Genomic DNA, 16,926 nt, shown 5'->3' with positions numbered 1-16,926 from the left:
GACTGAAACGTGAGATTATCTCCTCATTACCAGGACTGTCCTTGTAGTGTGTTGAGTGACTGAAACGTGAGATTCCCTCATCATTACCAGGACTGTCCTTGTAGTGTGTTGAGTGACTGAAACGTCAGATTATCTCCTCATTACCAGGACTGTCCTTGTAGTGTGTTGAGTGACTGAAACGTAAATTCCCTCATCATTACCAGGACTGTCCTTGTAGTGTGTTGAGTGTTGTAAATTTGTTACTTAGGATCAGAGATAAATTGGTCTCTGGTTAGATGCTTGAAATAACTTTTACTATAATATAAATATGAGAATTGATAAGCTTTATCTTTCCTTCAGGAAGGTAATGTGTCAGATTATATAGATTGTTTAGCTTGCATTAGTACATGTACCTGGTACATATAGCTCAGCATACCTGATCTCATAGATTCAGAGATATTCAAGAACTTTCTGAAACGACTGGGATTGAATAATCATTTGATAATATTGAAAAAATAGCAGAACATCTTTTTTTGGAGAACCAGGAACAAAGATGACTTGATGTCATTATCTTGACTTCCTGTGACTATAAGCTGGTAACAATAGTGCTATTCTAAAGTTCAAACCCGTCATATATTTACATCAACAAACCGAACAACACACAAATCATTGTTAGCAACTTCTCATTATTTATTATATTTTTCAGAACATTCTTGCTTCCATTAAATATGGCCAATTTTATGTATGATGTCCTTGACCTCCCCCTCAACACACAACAAGACACACACACACCGACATTCTATTCAATTAATTCTTTGTCATAAGTACACAAGAACTACAATCAGTGGACTGCCTGTATATGCTGATGCATTATTCCGGAAAACACCAACATATATCTGTCATGTGTTACAATGGAGACAAGACAAAGTATGGATTAACATTAATTTGGAATTTTATAAGTTAGAACACTATTTAGGTCATACGGGACATAATGCTGCCTACACCAATACAAAATAAATAGAGGACATTACATAATAACTGGAACCCTGGCAATGCCATTGGAATGGAGTACATGTTACACGCCTAAATGTAATATCTGTAAATATAGTGAAACAATCTTGCTTTCCAGGGAAGTATATGACAGATGATTCTAAATTCAGCAGGACAAGTAAAAGAATGTGAAGATCTTTCAACCTAACATACAAGAAGTAAATCTGAAATAAATACAGCACATTATAAATCTCATAATTTATTCACCATTATTGTCAAAAACTGTCCCAAGAAAAGAATTCTACAATAAGAATAAAAGATGAAATAATAATATAATCCTAGTCTCTAATGATTTGATAATTTAAATGCATGGTTAATGTCATTTCATCAGTGGCTTTGAAAGTTTGCAAACAATTTAAAAAAATATTTTTGATTTAAAAAAAAAATGGTGAAATGATTAAAGTTAATGCCTGGAAAGAGATCTTTTCAATAAAATGTAAGTACTTTAAATTCAAATAGTTAAAATAAGAAATTTGCAAAGCATTTCATTAAACAGAGCAAAATACATTTTGATTTGAACATAAAACAAAAACAACATGTTCTCATAAAACCAAGTCATCCCTGACAGTAACATGTCATCAGATTAAATCTGCCACGGGCCGGAGTTGGTAAAGGCGGCATAAAACTACAGCTATCAGAGCTTGTATTATGACACAGTAATATCTGGTACAAAATGAAAAAATGAATCAATTCTTTGGTTTTGATTATAGAAAATCATTTTGATTATATAAGATACTGAATTGGTTCAATATCGTGATTAAGGTTAAGGATACCACTGCATCAGTTACAATCATAAAGAAGAGTTCCACTCAAGTTTCCTTTTGAGTATTCTCCCTTTTTATGTATAGATAATGAAGGAAACAAAAGGAGTTATTCTGGCTTAGAGTCACTTCCCCCTGTCAAGTTGTTCAAATGCTTTGTGGTCTATAAATTGGCCACTAGTTTTGATTCTGGGCTTGCATAATTTCCTCATTGTTCATAGCAACATAGGTAAAGAGTAATGTAATGTAAAGATACAGAGTTCGACCCCTGAAGTTTTCTGTTTTTTTTTTTTTAATTTCTGAATTCAAACGTTCATGATTTGAACAAATACAAGTCTGTCAAATGCATGGCAACATGTGATTTTAATGAAATACTTCTTTTTAAAGGGTCTTAAATAAATATTTCATAACATTGTCAGTGGTAAGTTTATAGTTTCACTTGTTGGTACCCTTTATCTTAAATGTAAGTAAGTGGATAATCAGAAACAAAGTGGTTAATGTACACACATTTGTACAAAATCTTTTAAAAAACAGGTGACTGCTAAAATAAGACTACTTGATGTATTAACTGTCCTCATTAATGACTAGATGGTACTACTGGTTTAAAATTAAAACATCCTTATCGAAAATATCGTAACGCGGAGACATTTACGTCGATGTCGATGTTCTGAAATTGCCCTTGGTAAAACCTGTTTTAGACTACCTGCTAGCCTATAATAAAACCTGTACAAGTAACAACTGCAGTCCAGACGTGTACATGATGTCTGTCTGGTTGTTTTCTCCGTCTAATACTAAAAGATGACAGATGACCTCAATGATGATGAAGGAGTAAAAGTCTATTACGAAACATTTCATCAAAACCAATTAAACAAATGATTGAAAACAAATATTTAAAAAACAATGATTAACAGCATAAAAATACTTATAACATAACAAAAAAATGTCCAGCAAACAATTCATCAGTATTCTGAATGAAGAGTTTCTATTTAAACAGTGCACCTCTAACTTTAATTGGTATCCGGCGACTGCCAGGACACCATGGAGCTTTGACAGACAGGCACAGATAAACAAACGAAACATGTCTAGGTAGAGTCAACATTAAAACACAAGTATTACATTGGCAAATTAGATCCTTAATCTTCTTAATATACAAAGATTTTAAATGTGGAGCTGATTTTTAAAATCACTGGAATGATAACCATCATAAAATAAACATCATTAAAACAGCAATCTGGACTGAATGAGGGTGTTCTGGTTAGTGTCCATTAGCTTACCTTCTGAAATGATGTACATCAATCTTTGACAAGACATAAATTGAAGGGTCACAGATGAACCTCTATATATATTGCCTTTCATAAATACTATGATATTCTTTTATATCAACATTCATTTAAATCCATTATGCATCAAAACATTAATAATGTATTGAAATTTGTGTTATTGTGAGAGAAAAAAATCCCCTGATGGAATATTATAGACACCGGTACTTGGTAAATGGGATAAAACCCTCCCTGATGAGATATCCTTGACACTGGTATGTACTTTCCAATTTTATCTGCAGTATCAATGTCAAATTAAATGACATTGATTACCAAACATGGTCAGGTTCTATTACACAATATATATGTAACAGAGCTTAATGTTACCGTCAGTAAAATAAGGGGTTAACTGTAGTACTTTTACTGAAGGAATTGTGTCATTTAAGTAATACAATTAACCCTATAACATCATTTAGTCATACAGCTACTGTATTAGCCTGGATAAATATTCAGAAAAATAATGGTTGATTTTAATGATTAATTGGTTATTAAACTAAGGATATGAACCTTGGAGGGCTTCCTTTGTAAGGTAATACAAATCACCACAGTCACACAAAATATTTCTACAAATACTATCAAAAATCGAGAGTATCTTTCCATTCTACTTCAACAAAAATATCAACTCCATAGTTTACCCAGACTTAAAAGAGACAAGACCTCAGAGAGCAAAGCATTGCACTTGTCCTTTAGTAGTTGTTATGATGTAATGACAATACCTGCTAGGTAATAAGTTATTACTCTCAAAATATGATAACTGTTCATTGATCATTTATGTCTGAATGTACACAATTTTTGTTCCCTTAGTCTCAAGTAATTCTTGTTCTAGTTTCCTACATTTGGTATTCCTCAAGAAAACCTTGTCTTGGTTTTGTTGATCAGTGACATTCCTCATTCATTCTGCAGAGCTTATCATTATCAGTACCACAGTGACTTTCCTTGTCCTTCAGACACAAGTCTCGGCTTCAGGCTCAGTTCTCTGGTCACAGTCCTTGTCCTTCAGACACAAGTCTCGGCTTCAAGCTCAGTTCTCTGGTCACATTCCTCATCATTCAGGCATTAGTTTCAGCTTCAAACTCAGTTCTCTGGTCACATTCCTTATCATTCAGGCATTAGTTTCAGCTTCAAACTCAGTTTTCTGGTCACATTCCTCGTCTCCCAGGCACTAGTCTCAGCTTATCATTGCTATACAATTTCATAAGCTTCAGCAGCATACACATGTATCATTCACATGAAATATCACAGATAATTTCAGCGTTACCACAGTTATGGAGACAACAGTAATAATCTCATCACAGCATCACACCGACAGGGACCGCTCCAACCACTAAAATGAAACAAGCATCACACCGACAGGGACCGCTCCAACCACTAAAATGAAACAAGCATCACAATGTATACAAATCAAGAGAAAATAAAAAAGCAAAAAGGTAATACATATATTGCTGTCAGAATGAATAGCAAAATTTTGAACAACTGGAGTCTGCTGCATTCAAGACTATTTTTCCTTTATATACCTATGACTTCTAGTATACTGTCACTGATATAACTATTTCTGATGCACAGACGCAATGTCTTTAGGAAATGTGTTCAGCTCATGAATCAGTAAATGGAACCCGATCAATTATGTGTTTGAAGGTGTCAAAGGTCAGCAACTAGGTTTGAAGAGGTCACAGACTTGACCTGTATATCTGAGGATGTTAAGGGCTTGACCACTGTTATCATCATCTGAAGGGGTAAACGTTATATCCTAAATCTATAATGAAAGTCGTTTGGAGCACTGTGACCAGCCAGCTAACATCAGAACTAGAGCATGTTTATAGCACTGTGACCAGCCAGCTAACATCAGAACCAGAGCATGTTTATAGCACTGTGACCAGCCAGCTAACATCAGAACTAGAGCATGTTTATAGCACTGTGACCAGCCAGCTAACATGAGCATGTTTATGTTCAGTCCTGTCCTAGACTAATTCCTGTAGGAACTCTATCTAAATCAGAGATTTATAACGATAAATCTCTGATTTAGATCGAGTTCCTACAGGAATTACAGTATGCCATGGTTTTTGTTGTAATATTTTCACGCCTTGTATGAATGGCGACGTTTGCAAGAGAGGAGCATGTATGCATGCTCTTAAAGCACAATACTTCCACAACTAAACATTGACTTGACAACCAATTGTAAATGATTAATAACTAATTTTGACTGTTGTTACTTGGCCTACTGTAACTATGGTTAACTTTTGTTGTTTCTCTCATTCACGTCCAGTACACTCTGCCGATTGAGCTATATAGCTATAAAGACCTTTATAGCTATATTCACCTACAAATTATAGGCCTAGCTGTATTGAGCTATATTTTATCAAATGTCAATTTTCATTAAATTAAAGCAAAGTCGCATTAAACAATTATGTTTATGGTCATATTTTCTATAAAAAATATACAGTTAGATGTTTATTTTCATTTTTCATAAATGTAAAATTTCCGATTATTTTACATCATTTTTTTTTTTTAAAAGAATACTTATATTTGATGTCTTATATAATCAACCTAATGATAAAATCGTCTTTTAACAGCGACTTTGTTTTGTTTTCCTGAAAAAAAAAATCACATGAAAATAGCTCAAAAGACCTATTTCAGATAGGTCAATATGCTATTATAGGTCTTTACAGCTATATAGCTCAATTGGCAGAGTGTACTGGACCTGTCATTTGCGGCGAAAAATGTGTTGTTTTTCTCCGAGGCATGTGATCACTCACATCCAAGCCATTTAAATCATGACTTGCGTGGAGTTTCAGGAGTTGATTGAATACTTATTGATTTATGATACGCATGCAATTAATGACAAATTCAGGTCGGAAAATCTAATACTGTTACCGGACATTGTGAGGTGATAATAAAATAGGAAACGGAAACGGATTACTGAATTCCTGAACAGCGCTTAACTTTTGAGGTATTTTGATAATCATTTTGTATTTCTCGTGTTGAAATACAACAAAAACATTTCTTTACAAAAAAAAAAAAGGGATGCAAAATCCTTACTCTCAATATAATTTTATTATAAAATATTCACTAAATTATCAACTTCACCAGATCCTTAAATTCCTTTTACAAACACATGTTGTCTACTCAGCTACATTAGCCAGATGGAACATAATTAAATGTGAGTTAGCCCCTGATAAGGCTACTCCTGCAAAGTCCTCATTTTGTATTGATTGTATTAATCGATTACATGCATTGCAATATGGGATTTAAAAGTGCCTTAGAGTGGATTATTCTGTCAAAATATATATAGGGCACTGTATGAATTATCATATAATAATGATAAATAAGTATAGTTGTAATATATCATTACCTTACATATATGGCAATAAATGTCATCATCAGAAAGCTCCTCAGGAATAAATACCCCATGATTCCCCTCAGAAAAACCCAGAAAGGAATGTCACAGATTGCAAATGTATGCATTTTTTTATTGCCTAAAGTTGTCAATTTTCTCTATTGAAAAAATGTTGGCTTTTTTTTCAAGAAAGTATTGTTTTAATTTAAGTGATAATGTACAATTAAAATTATCACTTGTAGAAATGAAATGAATTTGTATTTAAGAAAGAAGTAATAAATGCATAACAAGTTTTAGACAAAGTTTTTTCTCATTTACCCTTAAACTTGTTATACATTTATGCCTATACTTTCTTACATACATGCTAATTTATTGATGAGGGTTATTTTTGCTATGCAATTTCATATATTTTTTGAAAACATTATTTTTCAGTTTTTATCCAGTTATTGAAAAATGTACACAAACTCAAATTTTTGTAATATAGATAGTGTTTGTGACTGCAAACTTCATAAATTCCTTGTGAAGATATTTCAAATGTAATAAGATATGAGTTGCAACATGAAAAAATGCAAACACAATGCCTTGCTTGTGTAATGCACAAGGTGTCTAGTGTTGTAATATATAGTTTACTGTGGTAACCCTCAGTGACTCATATACTTACCAGTAAGTTTGACCTTCAATGACCTTACAAGCTTGATACAACTGATATCTTCCCCAACTAACCACAACACAAGCACATGCTATTACAATCAATCCTTACCCCTGTATACTGTAATGTTTATGTAGAAACCAGAGTACCTGAGAAAACCCATGTAACTGGCTTGTGACAAAATAAAGCTACAAATCTAGGCAGTAGAGATATTATGTAACTTGTTTGTGACAAAATAAAGCTAACAAATCTAGGCAGTAGTATGTAACTTGTTTGTGACAAAATAAAGCAAACAAATCTAGACAGTAGAGATATTATGTAACTTGTTTGTGACAAAATAAAGCTAACAAATCTAGGCAGTAGTATGTAATTACAAATTTAGGCAGTAGAGATATGTAACTTGTTTGTGACAAAATAAAGCTAACAAATCTAGGCAGTAGAGATATTATGTACTAAATGACACTAACACCGACTAAGCTCTACAACTCACCTGGTTTATAGATAGTGACATTTGATTGTTTGAGCTATTTTTCTTGAAGTCATCTGCAAAGTAAATATTAAGTAAAACAATAAATAGAAAGTAAAATGCATGTTTTGTCAATTTTTCTCTGACAATAAAAACCACTGTTACTTGTAAAAACCGATTATAAAATTCAACAAATTCCACAGATATTCAGGGACAAATCATTTTTATCAAAACTTATTTGATTTTACCTTGGTACTGTGTATTTACCTTGGTACTGTGTATTTACCTTGGTACTGTGTATTTACCTTGGTACTGTGTATAATTAAACAAATTGTGTTTTTACTCTTATATGGACCTGGTTATCACTTCTATTATTGATGCGGTCCACTACTGTGAGTGTATGACAAAGAAATCTCAACCCAAGGGGTGATATTCTTTAAATGTCTCCCCTGATGCTTGCTGGAAGCTGAGGGTTAAACTTTCAAGAATCTCACCCTGAGAGATGAGATTTCTCTGGCATTTACTCAGTATAAGGGGGGATTCTTTATCTCACATCCTATCAATACTATGCTTCAAAACAATGAATGGTGATCTCTCTGTGATGGCGTCATATTCTCTCCATCTGTTTTGCCATAGTTGTGACAGAAATTATATGCTTGGGAGTGACAGATGATCCATGATCCAGGTAAAACAGGACACAATGCTTTGATTGGTGGGAGTATGGCGATCACTTTTTTATGGACACAGTATAGAATATCTCCGAAGGTCAGACATGGTGTTCCAACATGGGTACATCAATGCTTGGAGGACAAAACTTTTGGGTCTACTTTCACAGCAAAAATGATTAGTAACTTACACATTGTATGAAAACAAAAACTTTCAGAGTCCTGATAATAACCTACTACTAATAATGACTTGTAACTTACTGGTACTTAATACTGAACAGGTTCAAACTTAAGTGACAAAAGTACTTACTGAATGAGTACATTTGACCAAAGTATGTATACTTACTGAACGAGTACATATGACCAAAGTACGTATACTTACTGAACGAGTACATATGACCAAAGTATGTATACTTACTGAACGAGTACATATGACCAAAGTATGTATACTTACTGAACGAGTACATATGACCAAAGTATGTATACTTACTGAACAGTTTCATGAGTTTAGCTAAGCAGATCATGTAGTTGTCCAAACTAATAAGAGATCTTTCATCAGCATACCGGTATACAAGGGACTTCATTGTGGAATTATTCAATTTGTAACCTAAGGAAAAAAGCATGCACAAAATTAAAATCCTATATTTTCATCAGTTATCAGGTTATTACATATTTGTTAAGTTATCATTTTTACAATTTTGAAAGAATCTTTCTCGATTTCAAGAAATACACACACATGAACATTGAAGATTGTAGGACACTGTAGAGATGATATGAAAATGAAAGCTGTGACAAGGGAGATAATCTACTTTACTCACCTGCTGCCCCAACTGCTCGCCTCAACTCAAATGAGCTCAGCTTTCCAGATTGGTCTGCATCAAATTGGTAAAAAAGTTTCTGGAAATAATAAGATAACTATGGTTTACTCTGCCCCATAATTTCGCTGAGAGCATGTTCATTTTTTTGTTAATTAATTGTTTACATATTGTTTAATGACCACACAAAGGGATCTTTTTACAATTTGTAGGTAAACACTGTTTTGATGTTGAGCCTACATACTATGAAAGTGGACTAGGTAAATTAAATATCATCATATCTAGCTATAGGCTGCAGTTTTGACAGAGAATACTATGAAATATAGTTTTACACAGAAACAGATTATTGTCACTGTATATGTGTAAGATGTTTTTTACCTTCCAACTCCTGAGAAGGTTCCATAGGTACTGGAACTCAGGGTAGCCTAGCTGGCCGGAGTTATCTGTCTGGAGCTAGGTAAGGAATCTAACAACACATGTAACACAGTCATACAATCAGTATCTAAAACTTTATTTCATGTACCAATGTGTTGCGCCTTCAACACAGGACAAAGGTAAACATTCATCATTAACTGTTTTCTTTTGCAAATCTAGAGAGTATGGGATGTCTCGTTAAGGATACATGTATATATGAAACTATGAAATACAAAGATGTTTCACTTATAGCAGTTCACTATCAATACTTGTGTAACACAAGGTTCCTTATTTTCGCAATATCTATTTCACATCAAACAAAAGTGACCAAGTGAAGGATACGTCTAACAGCAGCACGAAGGATTTACAGGCGTCCACTGACAGGTCTCTGTGTAAAGGTTCTGAAATAGATATGTGTGTGGAAATTATAAAACTGATACTCAATATACCTCAATAACAACACACGAATTACTGTTTATACTGTAATAGAGCACTCATCTTAAAATTCAAAATTTTAACTTTATTTTACAACAATCATGAAAACAGAAATAAAACTGTTTAATAAACTCATATTGATAGCTCCTGTTGGTCCCTATGGAAGCATGCAGAAGTCTTTATATGAGAGGAAACTGGAATTCCCGGAGAAAACACTTGTTCAATTTTTCAGGCGGAAGCACACCAGTGCTGATAGAAGTAATTAATTGGTGCCAAACCCCTGTACTTGGGATACAAAACCCCCTGTACTTGTGGTACTTGTGATACAAACCCCCTGTACTTGTGATATCAAACCTCTGTACTTGTGGTACTTGTGATACAAACCCTCTGTACTTGTGATGCCAAACCCCTGTACTTGGGATACAAAACCCCCTGTACTTGTGATACAAAATCTCTGTACTTGTGACTGGCTTACCTTTCCTGAGGGCATCATTCACAATACTTCTTAATTCAAAAGGATCAATTTCCATGTTCTGTAAAATCAGAAAAAAACCCTGTTTACTATGGTTAAGATTTATATCACATAAGTAAAACCATAAGTTTGTTTCACTGAGGAGCTGCAACTATGGCAAATCTATGTAGTATTCAGGCTGTTGACCAAACACTGACCTCAAATTAGGCACTGAAAAAGAAGATCTGTGTTTATAAACAAAGTTTGACCGTTGATCTACTGACAATTCTTTTTAAAGAAATAAAATATTATATCTTTTGTACCAGGTAAGTATAAATAAGTCGGTATCCTTCACAGAGGTATTTTTGAGTGATGAAATGTAGACTTACCTCCCCTGACACAGAGTAGAAGAATCTCTTGAATTTCTCTTCCTTTTCATTGTCAGGGGGTGTGGGAGGCAGAGTAACAGGGACCCTCTCAGACGTGGCATCTATATTCCTGTAAATGTCATAAGAAATTTAATTACATAAGTATTCACTGCAGACTTTAAATCAATTTAAACACTTCTAACAAAACACACTTACATTTAATCAGAGTGTATACATTAGTATATGATCTTTAATCCTTGCCTGCACATAATTATACAGATAAAATTTTGAACCAAAATTTCTTTTAACAACACTACAGCTCAACCAACTGTTGCATATGTATATAGCTCAGCAAAAAGTTTGTGGTCAAGATCATATTATGTAGATTTTGTTGGAATAATACAGAACACCATCTGATTGTTGCCATATATAGCAATATCATTCACAATGTATAGGTTACTATTAAATAGGCATTTAATTTTCACTGTTTCATAATTAACATACTAAGTAAATTTAAATACCCAGCACGCAGCAACAACTATATAATACACAACATGCATCTATAATGATGTCATTAGGATTTATCAGGATCAATAATTGACACAGGCTAGTAGCATTTTATGTCCATATCAACAAAGTGCGAAAGCATCAATTCTCCAGTGTAATGGCCTAATATAAACTTTTTTTGTTTTATGTACCAAAACTGTTATTTTTCCATTGTTGGTCTAACATTATTCTAAATTGTAAAACAGTATCTGCATCAATAATCTTTTTGGATAATTTTTTCTTGTGCTACAATATACTTGGTAACTGAAAAATATTTTAAACACAACTGAAAGATGTTATCTGGAGGTTTGTTCAGATATTCAATGTCAATCACAGATTACAAATGGAAACTTACGCAACTGCATTCTTGTTTTCGAAGAAAAACCTGAGGAAAAAGCTACCAAGTTCGTTGGGGTCGTAGGTACATGGCACAACTACATATTCACCAGGACTCATCGTCATACGAGTTATTATTTGTCGACTGTCTATAAAATGGCCACTTGATTCTACTTGGCGGTTGGTCTCAAAGAACTCCTTTGGTATTGGCATTTCTTCTTCTTTGTGGAGCTTGAATACAGATTGATAAACATGTCAGAATGTATGGAAACATCCTGTCTATCAAATTTCGACAACTAACAATTTGATCGGTTTTCAGTGACTTATGAGTGGCACTACCTACTTGTTTTATGACTTATGAGTGGTTCTATCTCATGTGACAAGTGTACTGTTGAGCATGGTTAATCCAGCCATCATTGAAGTCAATAATTTAACTGTCCTACTTTATATTGTATCTGTGTTTTTGGTGAGAGATTGGTCTCTTTCAATCATAAAATGGTCACAATATTCCAGCTGACTAAAAACCGAGCCCTTTTTCCTGTGAATAGTGAGTGGATTAACCCCTCGAAACAACAGTAGCTTGACCATCTACTCTGAATGATGGTGGCTGGATTATCTGCTAGGAATGATTGTGATTGCATTATTTACTGTGAATGCCAGTGGTCAGATTAACTACTGGGAATGCCAGTGGTCAGATTATCTACTGTGAATGACTGGCTGGATCCTCGACATGACATTTTTTATTTGTTTAAATCTATTTCAAAGAATTTCAAAATCAACCATAACAATGACATCACTATCAAACCCCAATCAAATGAGAGTAAATGTATTTATCAGAACTGCAATTCAGAGTTAGTTTTAGCTTCCTTACCGAACGTGGTAACACGGACCTGGTCACTGACTTCTATATCTACTATTAAATAAAACAGACTTATATATCTACCATTAAATAGAACAGATTTATATATCTACTATTTCATAGAACAGACTTCTTTATCTACTATTTAATAGAACAGACTTATATATCTACTATTTAATAGAACAAACTTATATATCTACTATTTAATAGAACAAACTTATATATCTACTATTTCATAGAACAGACTTCTTTATCTACTATTAAATAGAACAGACTTTTATATCTACTATTTAATAAAACAGACTTATATATCTACCATTTAATAAAACAGGCTTATATATCTACTATTAAAAAGAATAGACTTCTATATCTACTATTTAATAGAACAGACTTTTATATCTACTATTTAATAGAACAGACTTATATATCTACTATTTAATAGAACACTTATATATCTACTATTTAATAGAACAGACCTATTTATCTACTATTCAATAGAACAGATTTCTATATCTACTATTTAATAGAACAGACCTATTTATCTACTATTCAATAGAACAGACTTATATATCTACTATTCAATAGAACAGACTTCTATATCTACTATTTAATAGAACAGAATTATTTATCTACTATTTAATAGAACAGAATTCTTTATCTACTATTATCAATAGAACAGACTTCTTTATCTACTATTTAATAAAACAGATTTTACATCTACTATTTAATAGAACAGACTTCAATATCAACTATTTAATAGAACATACTTCTATATCTACTATTTCATAGAACATACTTATATATCTACTATTTTATGGAACAAACTTCTATATCTACTATTTAATAGAACAGACTACTGACCTTAATCTATATCTAAAGTGGAGATTTACAAAACTTTTTGATAAACTAGAAAATGTCTGTAATGCCCCCGTCACCATGTGGAATTAGATTCAGTGTCTGATGTTCAATAAAATGTTACAACCACTTTGATCACGAGACAGGACAGGACGGGAAGGGACAGACATGGGCATCACTATATCCCCCCATTTTATGGCCGGGGCATAAAAAGGATCCATGTTCGATATGAATTACAAACCTGATATATGACAAATCCTATATAGAGGTTTTTCTTGCCTTTCTGTTTCATTTTCCGTCTATCTTTCTGCATCATTTGTATGATGAAGCTGCAAACATTGTCGCCATCCTCATCCATGTCAGACAGAGTCACCCTGTACTGGGGATTCGTCCAGTGGGTGTCTACAACATAAATCAAACAAAAACCCAATACAGGACTATCTAACTTGAATCCAGCATTAACCATCGAAGAAGGCCAGGAGGCTTAAGTATTGGGACCGAAAGTGACATTTGTTTGATCATAAACCCAATAGTTTCATAAATCGCTCCTATTCTTAAAAAAACAATTACAATACTCACAGCAGTATCATAATACATATGTGTTTTCTTTCATCACAGCACTAATAGTGTATTATTCCCAGAATACATTTGATGGCTTGTCTTTAGCCAATAGTATTCATGTAAAATAAATGACATTTGGCATACCCTGTTGTGACGGTCTGCCCCCAGCATTGAATCCGTGCTGCCACGAGCCCTGGTACTCTGCCGTATGCCACTGTTTAGGCATTTCTATTGGCGAGTCTGGTGTCAGGTTACAGATATCAAGGCTATCAAAGTTGTGCTTGAAGTCTCCAAACTCCATCCTTCAATCAGACAACAGGAACGTTTTAAGATATTCCATATGCCTACCTGTTACTTGCAGCTAGCTTAGATGACACTCACTTTGACTACGACATGGACTAAGATATAGACTTTACTATACATAACATGTTGACCACAACATCGACTCAGATATAGACTTTACTATACATAACATGTTGACCACAACATTGACTCAGATATAGACTTTACTATACATAACATGTTGACCATAACATCGACTCAGATATAGACTTTACTATACATAACATGTTGACCACAACATCGACTCAGATATGAAGAAATGGAATGTGAGGATTGAGATATGGATTAAAACATGGATTAAGATATCAATTATACAGTATCACTTTTCTGTTTGACAAAAACTGTACATCATCAACATCACTGTTTATATATTTTTACATTAATGTTTAAAGATATTGATAGTTATTCTAACACAGTATGCACTTTTTGTTAGGTTTTGATCAAAACTTCATACTGCTGTGTTTCACATTGTCCTTTCAGAATGAGGTTGTCATTTGTCCTATTTAATAGCGTAGTTATGTGGAAAAATAGAATAACAGATTTCAAACTTCTGGCAGCCATACTTTACTTCTGATCATGCAGCTTGAAGCTCAAATTAAAATATTGGGGACAAGAACAACCTACTTATAAAATCTGAGAAAAAACTGTAAATTACTTTCTATAAGAAATAGCAAAAAAAAGTGAACCTGCACAATTAAGGACCATGTGGAATCAGAGAAAGATCTCTCATAGACTTTCGTATAATAATAATAAAAATAACTTGGCAGCCATTTTGTATTTTTTGATCAGTCTCAAAAGTATACATGCACAACTAAGAAACAAGGGAAACATACATTTGGAATTTTTGAGTCAAGCTCTTCTTTATAAATTGTGACAATAAACTTGAACAAACTTGCTTCCTGGACGCCACCTTGTTCTTCTGTTCAGTCTTAATGTAAAACTTTTGCAACTCATGAACTATCTGCAAAGTACTTCTTCAGAAATAGTGATAATAAGAATTGTTTAAAGATGGATGCCAAATGGATGGACCATGGGCGAAAAGGCGATTTGAACAGCCTAAAATCTGATGATGACAGGGATTTATAAGAATGTATATCCGTGCTTATCTTAATTGCTTTTCACAAGATTTCAAACAACAATCCTGGAAGTAAGCATTTGTGAAAACTGACAAAAATGGCTGAAAACAACCATTGCTCCAAGGATTTTCCACAGTAAGGCTGTTGCTTTGACTGCCAGATGGAATTGATTTCAAGTTTTAAAACCAGAACCTTGACTGTTGATACAACAGAAAACAAAGAAAAAACAAGTAAGAATGATAAGTTTGACTTGATATAGAGCAATGACTGTTTTGAAAGGTACATTGTACAAAATAACTTACCAGAACTCGCCATCATCCCGAAACACTAGCCCCATTTTTTCTCTGTCCTGTTCTGGAATGCTATTCCATTCTCTAGACCTACGAGAATTCAATCACAAAAAACTTTAAACAACAAATCTCATCTTTGCTGTGTTGATAAGTGTAGCAAACCAAACAAGGGGACCAAAGGGTCCTGAAGACACTCAAACGATTTTAATGCCCTTTCTTTTCAACCTTTTCTTTGCATTACATTTAAGCAAGCTACTGGATCATTATCATTTCAATCCTTTTAGTTATGAAGAAAAAGACATTTGACTTTGCTGACGAAATTTATCACTGTCCTACCTAAGGGCTTTTCCATCCCTGTTTGCTACCTATATGTCTCCCCAGGGTCCATTTCCACTCCACCCTGCTACCCCAGGGCTTCCCCACCCCAATGTGCTACATACGTATCACCCCAGGCTCCATTTCTACTCCACCCTGCTACCCCAGGGGTTCCGCATCCCAATCTTCGACTTACGTATCTCCCCAGGCTCCATTCCACTCCCCCCTGCTACCCCAGGGGTTCCCCACCCCAATCTACTACTTACATATCTCCCCAGGGTCCATTCCACTCCACCCTGCTACCCCAGGGGTTCCCCATCCCAATCTTCTACTTACGTATCTCCCCAGGCTCCATTCTACTCCATCCTGCTACCCCAGGGGTTCCCCACCCCAATCTACTACTTACATATCTCCCCAGGGTCAATTCCACTCCACCTTGCTACCCAGGGGTTCCCCGCCCAAATCTACTACTTACGTATCTCCCCAGGCTCCATTCCACTCCACCCTGCTACCCCAGGGGTTTCGCACTCTCACTAGTGTTATAGGCATTTCTCCATCCTCAGACATGAGCAGTATCTGTAATAGAACAATACGATGTGTACTAGACTCAAGTAGAGCCACCCAAATCTATCATCACAATTAAAGTTGACAGATGTTAGTGTGGAAAATTATGTTGACAAATGAAACCTTAAATGGATCAATGTTTAATTTCATACTTAAGTCAGTGCATATTTATAGTTTTTTAATCTGTATATTTTACAAGCATTACTTTGACATGCATGAATATGGAAAGACAATATTTGTTTAAAAGTTTTTAGTACATAAGAATCACTGCAACAAAACTCAAATTATGCAACAGTCGAGGAGCTACAGCCTACCTCTCTGAGGTCTGTGATGCTGTAGGCATGTCCGGCACACAGACCAGTGGGTAGGATACTCTCCGTACCAGGCCCACCTTTTATTGGCTGGAAAACAAGGTTTGGACAATACAGCTGTAATTAGCACATAATCATATATCATCCGTCAAGACATAGAGATTT

General features: G+C 34.3%; 1 protein-coding gene across 4 annotated transcripts in view; it reads right to left on the bottom strand.

Moving 5' to 3' along the window:
• Positions 1-645: 645 nt before the first annotated feature.
• Positions 646-16,926, bottom strand: part of LOC110448670 (calpain-A-like) — a 29,019-nt gene continuing 12,738 nt past the window's right edge. Inside the window, exons 5-19 of one of the 4 annotated variants that reach the window (XR_002462767.1) lie at positions 16,765-16,851; positions 16,362-16,462; positions 15,584-15,661; positions 14,008-14,165; positions 13,544-13,704; positions 11,608-11,819; positions 10,728-10,836; positions 10,363-10,420; positions 9,795-9,853; positions 9,417-9,485; positions 9,042-9,120; positions 8,714-8,830; positions 7,583-7,635; positions 7,105-7,241; positions 646-4,433 (exon numbers count right to left, since the gene is read on the bottom strand). Coding sequence is in view for 3 of the 4 variants with exons in the window: in XM_021495086.1 (XP_021350761.1) it covers positions 7,200-7,241; positions 7,583-7,635; positions 8,714-8,830; positions 9,042-9,120; positions 9,417-9,485; positions 9,795-9,853; positions 10,363-10,420; positions 10,728-10,836; positions 11,608-11,819; positions 13,544-13,704; positions 14,008-14,165; positions 15,584-15,661; positions 16,362-16,462; positions 16,765-16,851 (1,383 nt within the window). In the remaining variant the exon portion in view is untranslated. Of the gene's footprint in view, positions 4,478-6,853; positions 7,242-7,582; positions 7,636-8,713; positions 8,831-9,041; positions 9,121-9,416; positions 9,486-9,794; positions 9,854-10,362; positions 10,421-10,727; positions 10,837-11,607; positions 11,820-13,543; positions 13,705-14,007; positions 14,166-15,583; positions 15,662-16,361; positions 16,463-16,764; positions 16,852-16,926 lie in introns of those variants that run through there. The other 3 variants (XM_021495275.1, XM_021495201.1, XM_021495086.1) reach the window with 3 other exon arrangements.

This window comes from Mizuhopecten yessoensis, unplaced genomic scaffold, assembly GCF_002113885.1.
Source record: "Mizuhopecten yessoensis strain PY_sf001 unplaced genomic scaffold, ASM211388v2 scaffold57, whole genome shotgun sequence".
In the NCBI taxonomy this organism is placed as follows: domain Eukaryota; kingdom Metazoa; phylum Mollusca; class Bivalvia; order Pectinida; family Pectinidae; genus Mizuhopecten; species Mizuhopecten yessoensis.
This window is presented reverse-complemented; position numbering and strand designations above follow the sequence as displayed.